We start from the raw sequence: 19,117 nt of genomic DNA, 5'->3' as shown, positions 1-19,117 counted from the left end.
AGGATGTTGCTGGGTTATTTTTTTTCTTTTTGCAAGATTATTTCTTTTTCTTACTCTAGAAAATTGTGTGTTGCTACAACTTTTGTGATCACACAGACTGTGCTATCCAGAAGAGCAAGCCGACCAGAAATGTAGCACCGTCTGTTTATTAGGAGTCTTTCTCACAGCTGTATGTTTTCCTATTTTTATATAACCCAAAATTAAACCCAAACAATCAGGGGAAAGTTGTCTGAGATGATTATAACTCAGAGGTCACTGTTGGAACCAGAACATTAGAACAAACTGTAGCAGAGAACTCATTCTTCTTTTTTACAAACTAGATTTTTGACTGGCTTAATCTTATCTGATATGATGTTTGAAATAATGAGGAGATCTGTTGATCATACGAAACAATAGATAAAGAAAAAGGATGCAGAGAAAAGAATCTCTTACCATTAAGGTAGGAAGGGGGAAGAGTTAAGCGTATGGTGCTGTGCTCCCATCGGTGAATCCTTTGCAGTTGGTGCATACTGGGAGTTGGCCTCTCAAACATCCTGAGACGACCAACGATCAGGATTTAGCCTCATATTATTTATTAAACTCATTACAGTTTATGACAAATATTCAATATATTTTGTCAGAATTTGAGGTGATAGACCATTACTGTGTATTGTATAGTTATGAAGTGGAGGGAAATATAGGTTAGTTTTAATATTAAGCATGGGATTAATCTATATTCATTTTCTGTAGTTTGATAGTAAGACAGCTATTAGTTCTACAAATCTGAAATTAAAGGTCCCATATTATGCAAAATCAGTGTATGAGGTTCACAAATAAGAAAATTAAAAAACTTTCCCCTCTCTTACTGCCTTTTTCTACCTCTCAGGTAATGTTTGGTCAAAATGCTCTGTTTGAAAGGCATTCCCCTTATGATGTCATAAGGGGAAGTAAGCAGTCTTGAGCAGGCTGCCCAACGGTCTGCTACAGAAGGCCTTTATCTAATGTATTTCTCTGTGTTCCTAGGTTATCTTTAGAAACTCTAACTGGTTGTCATGGATGCTTCGTGGGGCTCATTGTTTATATTTTTTTATTTTCAAATGTAGAATATTTCAGGATCTTAACAGAAGAGTGGCTAAAAAAATAGATATATCTGAAAGAATTGAAGCAAACATGCAGAAGGAGAAGCTCAGGTGTGTGTGTGTGTGTGTGTGTGTGTGTGGGGGGGGGGTGGCGTGCAAAAGCAAGATTCCCTATTGCAAGGCAAGGTAGTGGCAGCATCATGCTCAGGTACTTGTCCTGAGCAGGAATAGTGATAATTTCTATAATATTTGCTATTTATTTTATATAATGCAGTCTTGGAAGAAAACAGGGGACTAGAGAGGACTGAAGAGTGGAGTGAAGGTTGACCATTGAGCAGGACAGTATAGCCCAGTATGGCTCAGAACGGAACAGGGTTGTTTGTTACAATGGTTCAGGTAAGCTCCAGATCTAAATCCAACTGGGAAGCTCTGACAAGACTTGAAAAATAATCAACAAAAATGTTCTCTAAGCAAACTGACTGAGCTATCAGTTTTTTACACAAAAAAATGGTGCAAGATTTAACCAATGTGGGTGAAACTGAACCCACTGAAGAGAAAGAGGGGATAAATCTGAGTATGTCTGGACTTTCCTATTATTAAAGCTGTTTAGTTAGTTAGTTAGTTAGTTAGTTAGTTAGTTAGTTAGTTAGTTAGTATCATACAGATTTAATGATTCTGATAAACATAATAGGATGCAAATTCTGCAGCTTGGCACTGTTTGGATTCTTAATATTGTAAGCAGAAAGTTTACCTGAACAGAAGCATGATGGGAAAAGGCTTACTGGGCAGTGGCGTAAACACCACAGTCACCTGAATGGACCGCTGTAAGAGCTGCTGGCTGATGGTGAAGTTGTGGTAGTTGATCTGGCGGCGCAGGAGGATGTACTGACTGGGAGAGCTCTCCTACAGTAGGAAGATGGTTAAAGTAGATTTCTAAAGAGTTTTAAATGTTTAGATATGAAATGTTGTTTTTAGAAACAGATCTTCAAATTTAAAATGAAAATAAAATAGAGTATAAAACAGATGACTTACGTTTCTTTGTGAAAGTTGTAGCTTAATGTTTATTGGCTGAGAGAGGGAATGAATATGGAGTTTTCTTCTACTGCTGCACCTGAACAGACTAAGATACACCACTGGTCCAGTCAGCTGGAAAAAGGAGGTGGGAATAAAATCCCTCCCTGTTTTAACTTCTGGACATGAGTCTTTGAGATGATAGTTGTGGCTGAGCTCAGTCAACACTCTGAGGACGCAGGGTTGCTGCTCTCTCAGCCGAACCCCTTTGGTGTGATGAGCAAACAACCTCCGGATCAGAGCAGCTGGCATGTGGATGGTGGTGAAGCCACCCTGGATGATTGTGGAGGATTGGTTTTGGGTTGAAACAAGCAAAGTCATAGGGCCAGCTTTAACTTTGTGTACCTTGGCATCATTGGACAGAAGGAACCTCTGGAAATAAATTAAACATAATGAATCCCAGTGAAAATTTAATTTAAACAGTTAAAATTTGAAGAAACATTAATGAACAAACCAGCATCAAGTCTGCTGCAGTCAGCAGAATCTCCTCCACAAGCTGCGCCAATGGCTCTGCTGGACCTGCCCCTCCATGCTCCAGCAGAGCGATGGTGGACTTGTTTGGTTCATTGCAATAAGTTCCTTCTTCACAATCCTTTTTTTGTGGTTTTGTTGATGATCCTGGCCCTGATACATGAGTATTGTTAGAATTCTCTGGTTTTTCAGGTGTGCAACTACAACCTGTGACCACCTGGAGGCAATATGACAGCAAGTTGATCAGACTGTGGAGCCTCTCCTCCTTGGCAGTAAACTCAGGAAACTTCTTTGAAACAGATCGAACTTGTGAGGCTACATGTCTGACACTCGATAATGTCACCTAAAGAAAATAAAAAACAGGAAATGTTGTTTTTACTCAGGATAGTATCTTAGATAACGAACGACTCCCTTCCAGCCATTCATCCTCTCACCTGATTTTGAAATTGTAAAAGCTCATTCAGATCAGAGATGCTGTCAGCCATCAATAGCTAAAATTAAAATAACATTTATATCATCAGAAAACTGTTGTAGACCCAACAGAAACTTCATTAAATGTGTGTATGTACCTGGTCACTGCCTTTAAGCTGGCATAATGTGCAGATGAGCACATTGCGAGTGTGCCTTTGTGCCTGTGTGGTAGCCTCAGCATCCTGGCTCAGTCTGTTTAGGATGCTGGTCAGGAGGCTGATATAGTTAAGGATCTCCACTGGATTCCCAAGCTGCATCAGTGCGGACACGGTCCTCAGACTCTCTGAGCTGGGGGCAGAAACAGGTCATATGGCTGCAGGGACTGGTTGTAGTGGATAGCACTTGCCTCTAAGACAAAAACTTAGAAAATTATTTACATTTTTTTTGTAATATAAAAAAAAAACGTATCAAAAAATCTAACATGTGGACAAATTTTAGTTTCTTCCATAAAACAGCAGTTTTAAATAATTTAAGGATGCCAAAATTATGGTTGGATATTTAACTGAAAATAGGTGCATAAATTAACTTAGAAATTATTATCCGTTCACCTGATTATTTGATTTTGGTGTAAACCTCTATTTATTATGTCTCTTTTACTGTCTTCCAGGTTTTCCCTTATGAAACAGATCTCATGATAAAAAAGTTTATTTTTTAAAACATGCTTTCATATCATTCTTTTTTTGGCACTGAAAGAAAATGCAAATATCTTAAATGGATTCACAATGAAAAATGTCGACTCTTACAGCTTCAGGGCGGGATCATGACGATCGTCTGATGAAGAGGAGGAAGTGTTCCTGAGGAAGCTGGGTCTGACTCGTACCGTCACAGGACATGGTTTGGTGGCTGAGCCAGTGCTGCTGCATCGGATTTGGGTATAGATTTTTACTAAAAAAAAACAACAGTAAACCAGTTAATTATATCCGATAAGTAGGAAGAAATCTAAAAAAAAAGCAAGTTTGATATATGCTAATTCCTTAGTGTCTGTGGCTAATGTTCACCTTCATAGTCATTGCTGGGGTCACCTGATGGGAGGCTGAAGTAGTACTGGAAGTCTCTTCCCTGGTAGAGCATCCTGGGGGGTCTGCCTCCTACACTGAAGCTGTACTTATACTCTAAGTCCTGTTATATACAAATAAAACCCACAACATAAAGAGCAAGTGGATTTCATTTATGAAGCATTTTGTCAAATAAAGAGTTAAATATATAAGTTCACACCTCCTGCCCTGAGGTACAGAAGATGCTGAAGGTTGTGTATAGCTCCATCCCATCAACCGGCTGAACCTGGCACGTCATGCCGTCTGGGACAGGGTTGGTTTTTAGAAAGAGCTGAGTCCGACCCACCAAAGTATTTTGAGACTCTAGGAAAAAAAAAAGAAATATTGAAATATGTATTTAATAAGACTAATGATATGAAAAAAACCTCTATCCTCTGTTTTTCTTTAACGTGTGTTAAAACTCACTGGCAATAACCTGCAACATGTAGATGCTTCTTGGCTTTAGACTGAAGGGTCTGAATCTTAACAAACTTGAGGAGATTCCTAAGAGAAAATAAATAGTTTAAAAGATGCAATATTTAAAAATTCAGAAAGAGAGAGTTACTTTCTTCATTTCTAGATGTTTCACCTGTGTAGGTGTAGGACTCAAACAGGTCTCTGTCTACTGCATCACGGTGTAAGTCCAGCAAAGTTGGCTCCTGAATCAGCACTGAAGGTTTGGGATCCATCAAGTAATTTCCCTCATCTTTGCGTTCTGACTTGGAGTCGTCACTTGGACCGTAGCTCTCAGCGTTGACCCCTAATGATAATCAGTGACTGAATAAACAACTATATTGTACAAACAATAAAAAAGCAGTGAGAGAGACGTGTGTTTGTTTTAGCTTTTATTACCATTAGGTCTTCCTACTGAAGTTGCCGGATCTCCTTCCTCCACATTTGGATACAAAACATCATAATCATCAGACTCTGCCATGGATTTGTCTTTTTTAAGGTAAAAAAAAAAAAGAAAAAGAAAAGAAAAAGCCTCATAACTTTCCAAGCAAAAAGGTGGCATGAGGAGCATGCAATCCAGCATAAAATTACAAAACATAACCAAAAAGAAAAAATGACATAACATAAGAGCATCTTTTATCATATTTATGTGCAACAAAACTTACATTTTTGATATTACTAACATTTAGTTTTTTTAAGCCAAAGAAAGAAAACTTAAAGACACTATTCTGAACAAACCTTTCATTTAAATAAATAAGCAACAACTTGTTTTTTCTCAAACGTATCAAATATATATATTTACCTTTTACATCCAACACAACAGAATGTTATAGGATGTGTCTCAGTTATAGATGCTTTTGGTTTTCTGACAAGGAGTCATTTAGAGAACATAAACCCAATCAGCAACAATGAAACAAAAAAATCCCATTTGGAAGTTACAGTTGATATTTTTTTCTGTGTCTATGTAGGTTTAGCAAACTATAAAGGTTTAACAATTTTATTGATCCAGTTAAAATATACTTTTAAAACAAATATGTTTTCTCAGATTACTTTAATATTATCTTATTCCATCTGTTCAAGACAGATGTTCTGTTTCTGTGCAGAACAAGTTAAACATGTAGCCTGAACAGATGGTTTGGCTCAACACAGCAGGTGAGATAATGATTTATAAAAAAGATGGAGGAGGCATTACACTTACAGAAAAAAAAACACGGCGAGAGCATCTACTGTTGCATTATGAGGTGGCTTTTCTTGATTTTAATTTGGCTAACCTCAGAAAACCAGACCTCCAGAAAAAGACATTTTAGCAGCAAACTGCACTATACCTAAAGTAAATGCAAGGTCCAATAGTTATTTAACTGAAGCTTTTGATACTGCCAATCATGAGTTATTACTTAAAAGAATGTGTAGATATGGAATTAAAGGTGTGGCTCTTTCTTGGATCAAGTTTTATTTAGAGAATAGACCACAGTATGTCCACAGGAAAAGTACTGATTCTCAGTTACCGACAGTGACTACTAGTCTCCCACATTATAAACTATGTGAATGTCATTAATAGCAGCAAGATATTGGCTTTACTACCTTTTTAAAAATGCTACTGTAGAATAATTATTTTCTTCAGACCATATTTTGGGATGTATTATAAAATGTAGCCACCTTTTTTCCTTTTTACTAGTCCAATGTTACTTAGTTTTGGAGTGATGGCATTATGAGCTTATTCCTTTTACCAATACACCCTTTTCAAACTGTTTTTTTTTTCTGTTACGTTATGTACAATTATTTATTGTATACATGTGTATTTTAAAAAAAAATATCATCATCACCATTTATCAATGTATACAGTGAAAAACATTCTGCAGCATTACAAGATTAGGTCATTTGACTTCAAATGATCAAACCTTTGGTTCAACTTGTTTTTGTTTTTTAAGCAATGATGTGCGAAGACAATTTATAAGCTGTCACAAGTGCATTTATAAATATATAAGATAAACATAAAATTTTGATGAACAGATTGTTTTCTTTTTGCAAAGCCTACTATAAAATACTGATAAAACTTTGGGTCAACTTCTTACAAGTTGTGTAGAACCCACACTGCATCCCCTTTAAAATGGTATGTTTTCTGTAATAATACTATCAGACAGCATGATAAATATACTACAGGGAAATAAAAATGGGGTTTAGACGTGGCTTTAGCATGAGCCTGTGAACTGTAATACCTTAATAGTGCAAAAGCTGAGCAGTTTGTAAAAAAAACAACTAATATTAGAAGATTCTGCTTTGACATTATTTACCTGGTTGACCAGCTACAGGCTTGTCTTCCATTAAAGGTAGAGCATGTTTCCAGTCTGTTGAGGACTCACTGGGAAACCCACTAGAAATGCCTTTACGGCTGTTTCTGTCTAAGAATATTCTAGTGTCCTGGTCAAAAACAGATGTATATGAAGACTCAGAACTTGAATCTAAAAATGGGAAGAAACACGGCAGTTAGATTTTTATCTCGGATGATATTTTGTGTTAATTCTGCCTTTAACTAACTCACCAAACTGATGTGGTTTATCTCCGCTTTCTTCCGATGTTGACCCCCAATCACCCAGATATAAATCCTGGGGCTGAAACTGAAGGGACGTCATCCCAGGAGTCAGGGTGGATGTTGTGGGATTCTCCAGGATTGCCGCCGGGGGACTGATCTCCACTGTGTGACAAAATGGGACTGGAAAAGAAAAATTCAAGTGAATACATTTTTTGACACTGAGTTAATTCAAACATAACAACATGGTGAACTAATTTATCTTTGCTTACCCTCTACAAGGGGCTTGGATGAAGCGTTGACAAGGTAAAGGCTCCATGTGAACTGGATGAGTTTACTGGGGATGTTACAGTCCTCACAAAGAGCGCTGACCGAAAACGACTGATCCCAGTTTACACGATCTCCCTGGCACTGATGGCAGAGAACTGAGACCTTCCTGTATACAACATATTTGGGTCATTGATAATAACCACATAATTGCTTCACCTAATACTGGTTTAAATGTATTTAATCCAGTTCAACAATCGGTATTGTGCCTCTATGGGAATGTATCTTTATTTCAAGAAGACTAATTACCCTGTAAGGTGTGGGGTTACTGTGAGGAAAGCCTCTGATGAAGCTGAGTGCCCTCTGCTGTGGACAGTGAGCGTGAATTGGAACTGGTCGAACCTAGGCTTCAAGGAACTGGTAGGAAATTTCAGCACAGAAGATGAAGTGGGAATGTCCTGGTTGAAACATGAGCTGGTGATGATTGACACTGGTTTACATGTCCAGCTGTAGCTAAAGAGAGAAGAAAAAATAAGAAGAGAGCGTACAACTCCAGGTAGTCATAGATCAGAAACATTATTAAACATTTTACGAGTCGAGATTTCTTTGAGATTTAACATCATTGCTCTTGATTTTATTGTTTTTACATATTTCAGGGTACATTAACCATCTTGTTTAAGGCTTCAGTGATATATAGGTGTTTGAAGAAGCTAAATATTCTTTTGCTAAATTAATCAGAAAATAGTTCAAGCTACCATAAGTGGGAGCTGCTCCAAGCATTTAGTTTGCTGTGGAGGTGAATTCTTCCCTGGTGCAGACAGAGCTTTTACTTATCACAGCCACTGCTTATCATCAATTCAATTCAGTTTATTTATATAGCACCAATTCACAAAACATCTCATCTCAAGGCACCTTACAGAGACAATTCAACCAGATCATACAGTCAAACTGATTCAAAGTTTTTTATCTATGAAAAACCAGTTGATTGCATCGACTCATTGACTTGAAGGTAATCCCTCACACTAAGCATGCTTGTAGCGACAGTGGAGAGGAGAAACTCCCTTTTAACGGAAAGAAAACCTCCAGCAGAACCAGGCTCAGTGTGAGCTGCCATCTGTCGAGGCTGATTGGGGTTCAAGGAGACAGAAGCAAAAATAGAAAAAAAAGTAGAGATACAAAAGGTAACTGTCATCCAGCTCCACAGGCAGCCCTGTCCAGGAAACACAGAGCCAAGTAGACAAGCTCAGAGCCAGCTCACATGTCAGTATGAAAGAGAGCGCATCCAGTTAGTCTGAGTCAGAGAACCAGGACTACACTGAAAAACAGGCCAAACTCCAATATAACATAAATAAATGTGTTAATTGCAGCAGTACAGCTGATATTTCTCCCCAGGATGGTGTCCCAGGAACAGATCAGATGAAGCTACTATAAGAAAAAGCAGAGAGACCATCACATTTCAGATTGAACTAACAAATTATGCAGTGGGAGAATAGAGATAGAATGAAGCAAAATTAAGAAAAAGGGGAACCCTATGTCCTCCAGCAGTCTAAGCCTATAGCAGCATAACTATAGAGATGCTCAGGATAACCTGAGCCACTCTAACTACAAGCTTTATCAAAAAGGAAAGTTTTAAACCTACCCCTAAAAGTAGACAGGGTGTCTGCCTCACAGACTAAAACTGATGGTTGATTCCACACTAGAGGAGCCTGATAACTAAAATATCTGCCTCCCATTCTACTTTTAGAAATTCTAGGAACCACTAGTAAACCTGCAGATTGAGAGTGAAGTTCTCTGTTAGGAACATCAAACATACTAGATCCTGTAGAGTTCTTCTGGTGACTTGCAGCATAACATATGCTCATCCATCATTACTGTTACATTTGAGAACCTCATTATATAATTCAACTCTGAGTTGGGATGATCATGCTACAGAATTTTTTGGACTTCTCCCAAAACTCTGGTGGTGACCCACTGGCATATACTACACTGATGGGTAGTAAATGTATGCTTTTACTTTGTATGGACTTGTACTAGCTTTTATAATCTACCAAATGTTGTAACAAAAACACTAAAACACTAATATTAATATTATGTCATTGTATTGTCCAATATTCCTTTTAAAGTGTCCGACGTGGATCAAAGTTTGTACCTGAGTGGGACGTCAGGGTAGTCTGGATCATAGGATTTCTGCCCATCCATGGTGATCATATTATTGTCTTTCGTACGAATAAAAACATTGGTTCCACCTTGGATAAATGCCACCAGAGGGCTTGGCTTCACTTGTAAAGTCACTGTGTAGTTACTGTACACCACACTGCCAATAACCCCAACCTGCAGAAGACCAAAAACACCACAAGTACAAATCAGAGATACTCAGTTCTATAAATATAGGATAGGAAACTTTTACTAAAAGTTTTGGACTGTTTAGATGTCTTTTTTCCCCCCTCTATTCCTCAATAACAGCACTATCACTATTTTGAAACCAGATGATGATTGAGTCTATAATAGGTTTTGTCCAAACTTACCCTTGCTATGGCTGTGTAGGTGTCATATTGGAGGAGATGGCTTTGTAGAGTGAGGCTTTGTCCCTGTGTATCTATATGAGGCAACGGAATGATCTGGCCTCCAGAGCCAAATAAAGTCCAGGTATAGTGAAGGCCTTCTGATGTGTCACAGTCCATGTTTGTATCAAACGTCACCCCCAGATGGATGACTTCATGCCTCTGAAACTTAGCACAGGAATTAGGTTTAGTTTATTTGTTACTGACCTATAAAATATTATTTCAGCATGATAGAGTGTAAACAGCTGGTACTTGAAGTTTGAGTGGACCCATGTTTTTGACTGGTGGAGGCTGACAAGGCCTGTCGACAACAAAGACGTGGCTGCTCAAAGAAGCAGAACTAATGAGATTAGATGCAGTCACTTTGACCAGAAACTCTCCTAACCTGTTGGAACATAACAACAACACTTATAATTTCCTGGGGGGGAAAAACAAGCTCTGCAAAAAGCCTGTGTGAAAATGGTTTGAGTTAACCTGTGGTAGATATGATGTGTCGTGCTCAGTCCGGTTCTGGTTATTCCGTCTCCGAAGCTCCACATGAAGGTGATGTTGGTCCCCACACTGACTCTGCATGTTATTATAAGAGTCTGATTTTGTAGGACTGAGGTCTGGTGAACCAACCTGCTGAGCTTCACCGCTCTCTGGATCTCGATGGAAAACGGGTCTGAGGTGACAGTCATCTGACCCCAAGAGGCAGCAACCACCACTTTGTAACTAGACAGGGTGATTAAAATTATAGATAGAGAGCAATGCTGAATACTGTGCTAGCAAAAGTAATGAAAATTATTTTACGAGTAAAAGTGATTAATTTTCCTTAATTAGACAGTAATACTAGGGCAGTGGCAGCCTAGTGGTTAGGGTATAGAGCTTGGAATCCTGAGGTTCTGAGTTCAACCCCACAGACTGCTAGGGAAGGGTTAAATGCACATTAGAAAAACTATCCAGAAATAACTAGAAATTTCTTAAATGAGGTGTATTTACCCTTAATTTTAAGTAGGTACTGAGACAGTTTGCCAATTGAATGAGTATTTTTACACTTAAAATAAAACAATTAGATAATATACACTTGAAATAAGACAATGCAATTGTGTTTTCTTATTTTAAGTGTAAATTCTCTTGTTGTCTCTTTTACCTCCTCAATCAAAGAACAAATGCACCTAATTTAAGGACAGAAATAACTTATCTAGATTTTTTTTTCCAGTGCAGGGGTAAATTTCTCCAATGTCAGATAAATAAAATTCAATTATATAATTAATTCTTTTCATTAATACAATACAATAAGATACAATGGAATGCAGTCATCCAATGCAATCTTAAACGGCACGATGTAATGCTACACAATATGATACAAAATGATGTGATGCAACTTTGTACAATCCAGCACAGTAAGATTCGAAATATACAATGCAAAGCAGTGCAATAAATATGATATGATATTCATATTGCAATTAGAATATCTTATATGTGACTCCTACCTGCCAGGGTTGTGATATCTTTTAATTATGGACCTTAATGAGGTTCTGGCCCATTTGGAGTCTCCAAAGTCCCAGAAGAACTCTACAGGATCTGGTATGTCACTGACAGCCAGGAAAGTTATGTCTTTATTTGTGGGATACACTTGCTGCTCTGCATAAATCCTAACAACTGAGGGGGGGAAAGAAATCATAGTTCTTTGGTGAATGCAGAAAAACTTATAAAATAAATGAAAATAATACTTTAGGATTTACATAAGTTGCCTTCACTCTCAAAACAAGAGTTGCACTTCTTACCTATTTCCTCCTCACTCTGAGCTGGTGGTTTCCAAGCTGAAATATTTTTGGCTTGTAACTTCCTTTTCCCCCTGACACACATTCTCACACATTTGCTCTGAAAAGACACCTGATTTTCAGCTCGCAGCTGAATCACAACAGTCCCGCTGCGGTTGAAAAGCAAAACCACTGTTGCTTCGGCCCCTGCGGTGCAGCTGCTGCTTCTGTGCTTTGGTGTTGCATTCACCAGAAGACAGGCAGTCACATCTGACTCTGCTGAGATGCTAAATGAAACCCGACACGTTTGGTTTGATGTTGTCCCACCAGGGATGTCAAAAAGCAGCTCATTGTCACAGTCCTTCATTCTGCAGACGCAGTCTTTGAGATTTTCAGAGCTGTGGTTGGATTCTGCTTCCACTGTGGGCTTGAATAGCTCGTTGCCCTCGGAAACAATATCACCTGCTCTTAGCTGATAGTCAGATGCATTCAGGCTAAGGTTAAAGATGAAAGGACATTCAGCTACCTGCAGAAGAAACACAGGAATAAAGATAATCAAAACTGTATAATAAGTAATTGAAGGACAGATTGTTTATATTTGGGATCAAGAACCATGACAAGTTGAAAATAAATTGAAAATAACCATACAGTCTTCAAGTAAACAGGAAGGAATGTCCTGGTTGATCTTGTCATGCATGCAGCTCAACATTGTATTTGTTAATGACTAAATTTGCACAGAGATGGCACTTCTAAAAAAAATGGAGGATATGGGTGAATCGGTGCATCATGATTAATGCTAATATCTGGACACTTTGCTTTTGGAGACCATCTTTAACAGATTTTTTTTTTAATGAAGTGCAGTGAATACAGAGCTCAAACTGTTTTCAACTTGATTTGGACAATACTGTATTTTGCAGAATTATTTATTCGGACTAAACTGTTTAAGACTGCATGCAATGAGATTTTAACCTAAACACAATGGGAATGAAACCATTCGGGGTTCTTTATTGGTTCAGAAATTTTATTTAAGAATTCCATCATTGCTTTGGGGGCCTAAGGTGAAACCTTTGTGCATGAAGCTGCTTTTACACTTGGATTGCTATACAAGCAGACTAAGCTGATTTTTGATTAAACAAAATAGGATGTAGTAACTTAAATTTTATTCTATAAAAATAACAGAAACGGAAATTCACTGAATTTAATTCTTGTGAGTTATTCTACTTTCTCCACATGAGACTCAAATGAGAATTTTAATCTTATTTTAATCTAATTCTGATTTTTTTAATACAAACAGAGTATGTATCCTCTGTCCATCTACAGGAAACAGATTACTTATGGTGAGTGAAAGTCTGAATTTATTTTTTTAAAATATGGTTGCTTGATTTATGTAAAACAAACATTTCACCTGTCATTTTTATACACCAAATATAATTGTGATGATATGGGGGAACACAATTTATTTAATCTGTTTCACTGTTTTGTTTCCTATTTTATTTTAGGTAACATTGTTACCAGTGGTATTGTCCACTGGTGTCTCTCGAAGCAATCATTTTTGTTAAGTTTTACAAATATAATAACCACTGTAAAATTGTTTTAAATTAGACATGCATTAATTTCAGAGGGTTGGCATGGCGATATAACTTTTAAAATATATTTTTAAAGCCTTATGTAAAACTGATGCTGAAAAAAACAGCTATATATGTTTAGCAACGTACATTTGAACAATTTTCAATAAGCTTAATAGAATATGTTAATTTAGTTTTTTGTATTTGTTTGTTTATATGTATATATATTCTTTTTATCCTTAAGATTGATCTCTGGTATAGGATCACACTAAACATTTATTTAAATTATAGTAATGTATTCATTTTATACAATGAGTTAATAATTTATGACTTTAAATCAATGCTAAAATTGAGCTAAAATAGAACAGCGAAACACAACTCTGCGTGTCAGATGGACAGTCCTGAAACAAAACAAGCTCAGAATTAACCAATTTACTTTGGAAAAAAATCTGCATATTTGCTCTTCAGTAGCAAGGAAAAAGCTAAATATTTCAGAAAATATCCTTCTTTCACTATTCTAACTCTGTAAATTGTTTATTACTATTTAATCTGGCGCATTCATTTTTAAAAAAGAAAAATACAGAGTTTAAAGAAGAATAGCAGGAACAAAGCTGTTTATTCATCCTGACTTACCAAAGTAAATTTCAGGAGCTCAGAGCTTGAAGGACAATCCTCCTCCACATCCTCCATCATTTTCTCTCGCTGTTTATGTCTTATCCCTGGAAAGGAAACTACATCCACTCCTTCCTTGATTTCTAAATCCAGAGTGACAGTCACATCCTCAACATGCTCTTTGCTGGAGCCTAAATGTGGGGAAGGACAGCAGGGGGGCGTGCCTCGGGGGCCTTGGAGAAAATAGATCATCAAGCTGCGACAGCAGATCAGCTGGATGGTGGAGACAGAGCTGCAAAAAGACATATCTGAGAGAAAGATGGAAAACCAGCTGAATACAATGAGCATCACCACAAACTATCACTTTCTGTGAGTTTTCAACATCAAATAAAAACACACAGAAGGACCAATCATCTGTCACATGATGTGAACTTTGACCTTTGCTAAGTTTTTTCCAAAAAGGTCAATGTTGACATAATACAATTGCCCTCTAAAAGCACTGGTCAGGAAATTAACATGTATTACAGAGATTTCTTTTCTCTTAGTTTACACATTTTCTTAAAAATTGCTGAAATATTTCTGCCATGACCTTGAATCATTTTTGAATAATAAATAAATGAACAGACCTTATCCTAAGATGCAAAGTCTTAAAGAACTGGAGGGCAGCTTCAAGATATTTTTTATTTAAATAATCAGATTAATAATGAACGATAAAACACAAGTTCTCTTCTATTAAATAATGATACGGTTAAGCTGGGTACAAATGCATTTTCTCAGTTCTACGTTTTCCACTTTTGATTAAGTTTAGGATATTTTGTGATTTCTTTACATGTCATTATTTGTACAGTATTTTTTCTTATGTTGTGAATTTGCCCTTCCTCAAAATCTCTTCTTTTTTGTTGTAATATTTTTCATCTATTAGTGTATCTGCATGCCTTCATGTGCTTTTGAATTTGCTGCTGGCACACCAACATTCCTCTGGCTTAAAATAAAGGATATTTATTTTCTATTACATTTTATACTTTGATTTTAACTTTGCAAAAATAGTATGGGTTTCATTTGACTGAAAAATTGCTTAAGATTCAAATATACATGGCTGAGTTATATCATTTAAAGTTGAAGTGGGGAAAAAAAAAAGTTTATTCTATTTTATTTTTCAGGGAATTACATTTGACAGAGTTTATGTGTCTCTCGAATACTCAGTAGAAATTAAGTTTAAACTAAAGCAGCATTTGAGTTTAAATACAAAAACCTGATGTGACATATCGCTAATAATTTATCATATAAATGTTTTCTCAGCTCATTTGGAGTACTTTAAATAAAATCTATGAGACAAACAATTTAAATGACAAAAGTTAGCCAAAATAATGTATTGCTGAGGAAGTTAAAGAATGAAAAAAAAAAAATCAGATATATACATAAAAAATTAATACAATTCAAATAATAATCATAATATTTAGAAATAAAGTTGTTTTAACACAGGAGAATTATATGTGTAGCTCAGTATATCACCCTAAGATCCAACCTTCGGTCTGCTTCCAGCATGCAGACAGATTTCCAGAGACTTTCTCCCCAAACTTCTTCCCTTCTCTTGCTCTCCCAGGACAGGCTGACACCCTCAAATAAAGACAAAATGGTGTTTTGCCTCTGTAGATTTCCACAGATCCTTCAGATCCATTCCCAACTTTTCCAATAGACAGATAATAAAAGGATCTGGAATAGAAAGAAATTTGTCAAACACAGGCGGCTGACAAAGTGTTGAAACATTTAGCTTTGAAGGACCAGATAATGAAACCCAAGACCCCAAAAAGACAGAGCTGTTTCTCACCTTTGATTTTTGCTTCCTTCTTTCACATCTTTTGTCTCCTCTGTGACAGAGGAGTTAAAACAAGCGCTGACCACCAGAGCGTGCAGCTGGTTCCCACAGGAACAAGTCTCAGAAGACAATACAAACTGGCACCTTGAACAAAAACAAAAACAATGATTGGCACAGATTGCAACAAAAACCACAGTGACTTTTGTTTTATAAGTCAGCTGATAAAACAAGAATTTAGCCAACAGAATTAGTGTATTTATCATTGTATCCTGGTAGATTTGAACTTATGTTTATTAAAAAAAAAACTGTAGCTAAACAGATGACACGTGGTTAAATAAATAATTTAATTCCAACAATTTGATCATCATTAGGTTGCTATGTTAAAAAGAAAACATAAGCTAAATTTGTGATTAAGTAATAAAATGTGAATAAATTAAGAATGTGAATTATTTTCCTTGGTGGTCATATCTAAGCTATCTAGCTGGAATCATTATTTTATCTAATATTAAATCATTCTTAACTGCATATCATTTGTTAGATTTTTCTAAGATATTTTATCTATTTAATTCTGCAATTCAATTCAGTTTATTTATAGCGCCTTTTCACAACACGTCATCTCAAAGCACAATTCCACCAGATCATACAGTCAAATTGGTTTAAAGCTTAAGCTGTGAAACAGAACCGCTAAGAGTTGACTGAACAAACATGAATGACCAAAATAAAGTATTTCATGTTTTATTCGAAAGAAAACTTAAAATCACATTTGCTGTTTTGTATGTTTGATTACAATTTTAAATATATTATTAGCTAATATGTATAATATGTATAGTGCATGCTTCCAACAGCACGAGGATAATGATTAAAGATTTTTCTCTTTGCATTTTGTTTCCAACAAATATGTAATGGTTTTTGAAACAAAAGAAGGCTCATATTATACATTTCTTGATTGCAGATCAACAATTCAGCTTTACTCTTCAATTTTGTGAAGAAAACCATGTTATCTTTCCATCAGCTGATTATAAAAAAAAAAAAAAAAAAAGATTTTATAAAAGTTAAAGAGCATTGGGACTTAATATAGGTATATATTCAGGAAAAAAAAGTAACAATTGGTTTACTAAACCAGAAGAAAAATGTAAAATTCTATTTTAAATTATGTACATCTTAATCAAGTGTATTGGTTGTTGATATGAGATACTTGTGTTTTTAAGGCTGCTCTTATAATATTAGCTAGGGTACTTTAGTGGCATCTTTGTTTGCAACTAACTGAACTTATAAATGAGGCAACTTTTTTCCATTTTTGGTCCATTGTCCTTAGAACATTAAGGCTGCAGAGTTTATTTTGTTTTTATTGTGAATAAGAGGAAAGTGTTATTTTTTGTTTGTTTGTTTGTTTGTTTTTTACTGTTGTACTGAAGCAATAACTCAAGTTTCCGTCTAACTTTGGCTACTTTAGTCAAAGAGCAAATATCAAATTTAAAGTAGCAAGCAATGCTACTTTAAAGCTTCTTTACACCAAGCGGATGTTGGAGGACAAGGGTTAGAGGGTAGTTGTGAGAGAAAAGGTGGAAACATCACAATTTTAGATGAGAATTGAAAGAGTTTTATTCAGTGGGTTTACTTATTCTGCCAATACAGAGTGAGTTCTAATCAAAAAGCCTTTCTAACTAGTTTTTCTTTCTAACATAATGATCTAAGCTTTGCAAATGTTAAATGCTAGGTGTAATCTGAGTAATTTATTCAATTAACAAAGAGCACATTTTCCCCATAAAATATAATAATTTAAAAAATATACTGAAAAAAAAAAATAAATACAAATTGCAACTCATCTTCCTTGATTGAATCTAGTACATCATGCAAATTTTCAACATATTTAGCTTTTTTTAAATCATTATTTTGTTTGCTTTTTGCAGCACCATTTGATTTCCAACACATTCCTAACTTTCACTGGAAAAACTAAGTCAAAAAATAAGTAAAAAATGTCCTAAATTAAGTGTATTTACCTTGAATTTGAGTAAGTAAATGAGATAGTTTGCCAATGGAATTAGTATTTTTACTCTTAAAATAAGATAATTACATAATATATACCTGAAACAAGACAATGCAATTGTGTTTTCTTATTTTAAGTGTAAATTGTCTTGTTCCATTTGCAAAATGTCTATTTTACCTCCTTAATCCAAGAACAAATGCACTTATTTTAAGAAAAAATAGCTTCAGCTCACCCCTCATACACGCAGCGCGCAGAGCAGCTTTTCGGGTCAAGGTCACGGACACCCGTGGGTGTATAATCCTGTAGGGAGCTGTTAACGCACCGGGCGAACCGCACAGATACCGCATGACCTGGAGGCGAGGAGGATGCAGAGTAAACGCAGAGCAGAGCGACGATCAGTGCGTGAAGATGAGCGACGAGCATCTCTGGTCCGGATTAAAAGGCCGAAAGGGAGAGCCAACAGCTCTGCTGCATGGCCGGGATCAAATGAGGAGGTCTGGCTGCACTGCAGAGCTTTATACAGGAGCAGAGTAAAAGAAAAAGGAAAAAAAAACTAAAACAAAGCGGAGGCGACTGTATGCAAATAATGAAAACCTTGCAGAGGAGGGGGTGACCTCTGGAAGAAGAGCTGAGGGATTGTTTAACAGCAATCACTGGGGTCAAACAGCACACATTAAAATATAAATATTTAGAGTTGATGGAGCTCTGTGGGACAATTAATCTGTTTAATTCCTCAAAAAAATCATAAAGCTCTTTTTTGCGACCAGATTTAATAGTACAGCATGAATGCATCTCATGATTGCTATCCTCTTGTGTGGAAAGTGGTGACTTTTATTGATCAAAATGACATTTCTATAAACTAACCTGCTCCTTTAAATCAAAGATCTGCCCTTATTTAACATGAAATGGCCTCATCAAGGGATGAAGCCATCTAGATGTTTTAATCAAACAGTAGGTGAACTTTACTGACACCTGAACTGTTTGCTGTTTTGGCTCTTAGAAAATAATATAAGTTAATATTAACTCATATCTCTAAAAGATTTTTCACAAGCTCCATAAATAAAATAAAAAACAGGAAAACATTCTTAGTTTAACAAAGCCCTTGGTTCCAGTTTTCTTGTAAACACTACCACCCTCTTTTACTTATCTTTGCATGTCAGTAAACGCAGCACGGGGTTCATTTCTCTACAGTCATGAAACTTGAAAGCACAAGGCGAAAGTTTTTTGTGAAACTTTAAAAAGGATGTCTGCAGCTCCCTTAAAGGACGAGGTCTGACAACAGAAAACGGAGTGACGCATGGCTTTGACTTTAATGTGCATCTAAAAATGTGGTTGTGTTTTCATTCTTGACTCTTCTAATTTATCACTTTCACCAGAGTGAAACATAAGCTACTGTATTTCTATTCCCCATTGCTCTGTAGTATTCATCCGATCCTATGTTAATTATTCAAAAAGGCTCCTTATTAAACTAAAAATGGA

The 19,117-nt window shown here is 36.2% G+C and overlaps 1 protein-coding gene across 1 annotated transcript in view; it reads right to left on the bottom strand.

Annotated features, from left to right (window-relative positions):
* The window catches only part of pkd1l1 (polycystic kidney disease 1 like 1), a 36,217-nt gene extending 18,156 nt beyond the window's left edge, over positions 1 to 18,061 (bottom strand). The window contains exons 1-24 of the mRNA XM_015386596.1: positions 17,871 to 18,061; positions 15,664 to 15,795; positions 13,857 to 14,127; positions 11,683 to 12,184; positions 11,389 to 11,557; positions 10,388 to 10,627; positions 10,166 to 10,298; positions 9,878 to 10,081; positions 9,502 to 9,683; positions 7,662 to 7,865; positions 7,358 to 7,521; positions 7,098 to 7,268; positions 4,695 to 4,865; positions 4,532 to 4,609; positions 4,287 to 4,429; positions 4,070 to 4,190; positions 3,815 to 3,956; positions 3,170 to 3,359; positions 3,035 to 3,091; positions 2,808 to 2,943; positions 2,584 to 2,753; positions 2,091 to 2,501; positions 1,810 to 1,958; positions 433 to 533 (exon numbers count right to left, since the gene is read on the bottom strand). Coding sequence (XP_015242082.1) covers positions 433 to 533; positions 1,810 to 1,958; positions 2,091 to 2,501; positions 2,584 to 2,753; positions 2,808 to 2,943; positions 3,035 to 3,091; positions 3,170 to 3,359; positions 3,815 to 3,956; positions 4,070 to 4,190; positions 4,287 to 4,429; positions 4,532 to 4,609; positions 4,695 to 4,865; positions 7,098 to 7,268; positions 7,358 to 7,521; positions 7,662 to 7,865; positions 9,502 to 9,683; positions 9,878 to 10,081; positions 10,166 to 10,298; positions 10,388 to 10,627; positions 11,389 to 11,557; positions 11,683 to 12,184; positions 13,857 to 14,127; positions 15,664 to 15,795; positions 17,871 to 18,061 — 4,432 coding nt within the window. The remainder of the gene's footprint in view (positions 1 to 432; positions 534 to 1,809; positions 1,959 to 2,090; positions 2,502 to 2,583; positions 2,754 to 2,807; positions 2,944 to 3,034; positions 3,092 to 3,169; positions 3,360 to 3,814; positions 3,957 to 4,069; positions 4,191 to 4,286; positions 4,430 to 4,531; positions 4,610 to 4,694; positions 4,866 to 7,097; positions 7,269 to 7,357; positions 7,522 to 7,661; positions 7,866 to 9,501; positions 9,684 to 9,877; positions 10,082 to 10,165; positions 10,299 to 10,387; positions 10,628 to 11,388; positions 11,558 to 11,682; positions 12,185 to 13,856; positions 14,128 to 15,663; positions 15,796 to 17,870) is intronic.
* Between the last annotated feature and the right edge of the window lie 1,056 nt (positions 18,062 to 19,117).

Source organism: Cyprinodon variegatus, unplaced genomic scaffold (genome assembly GCF_000732505.1).
Source record: "Cyprinodon variegatus isolate N-32 unplaced genomic scaffold, C_variegatus-1.0 Scaffold372, whole genome shotgun sequence".
NCBI lineage: Eukaryota > Metazoa > Chordata > Actinopteri > Cyprinodontiformes > Cyprinodontidae > Cyprinodon > Cyprinodon variegatus.
The sequence above is the reverse complement of the archived record's forward strand: the minus strand, read 5'-3'. Positions and strand labels throughout refer to the sequence as shown.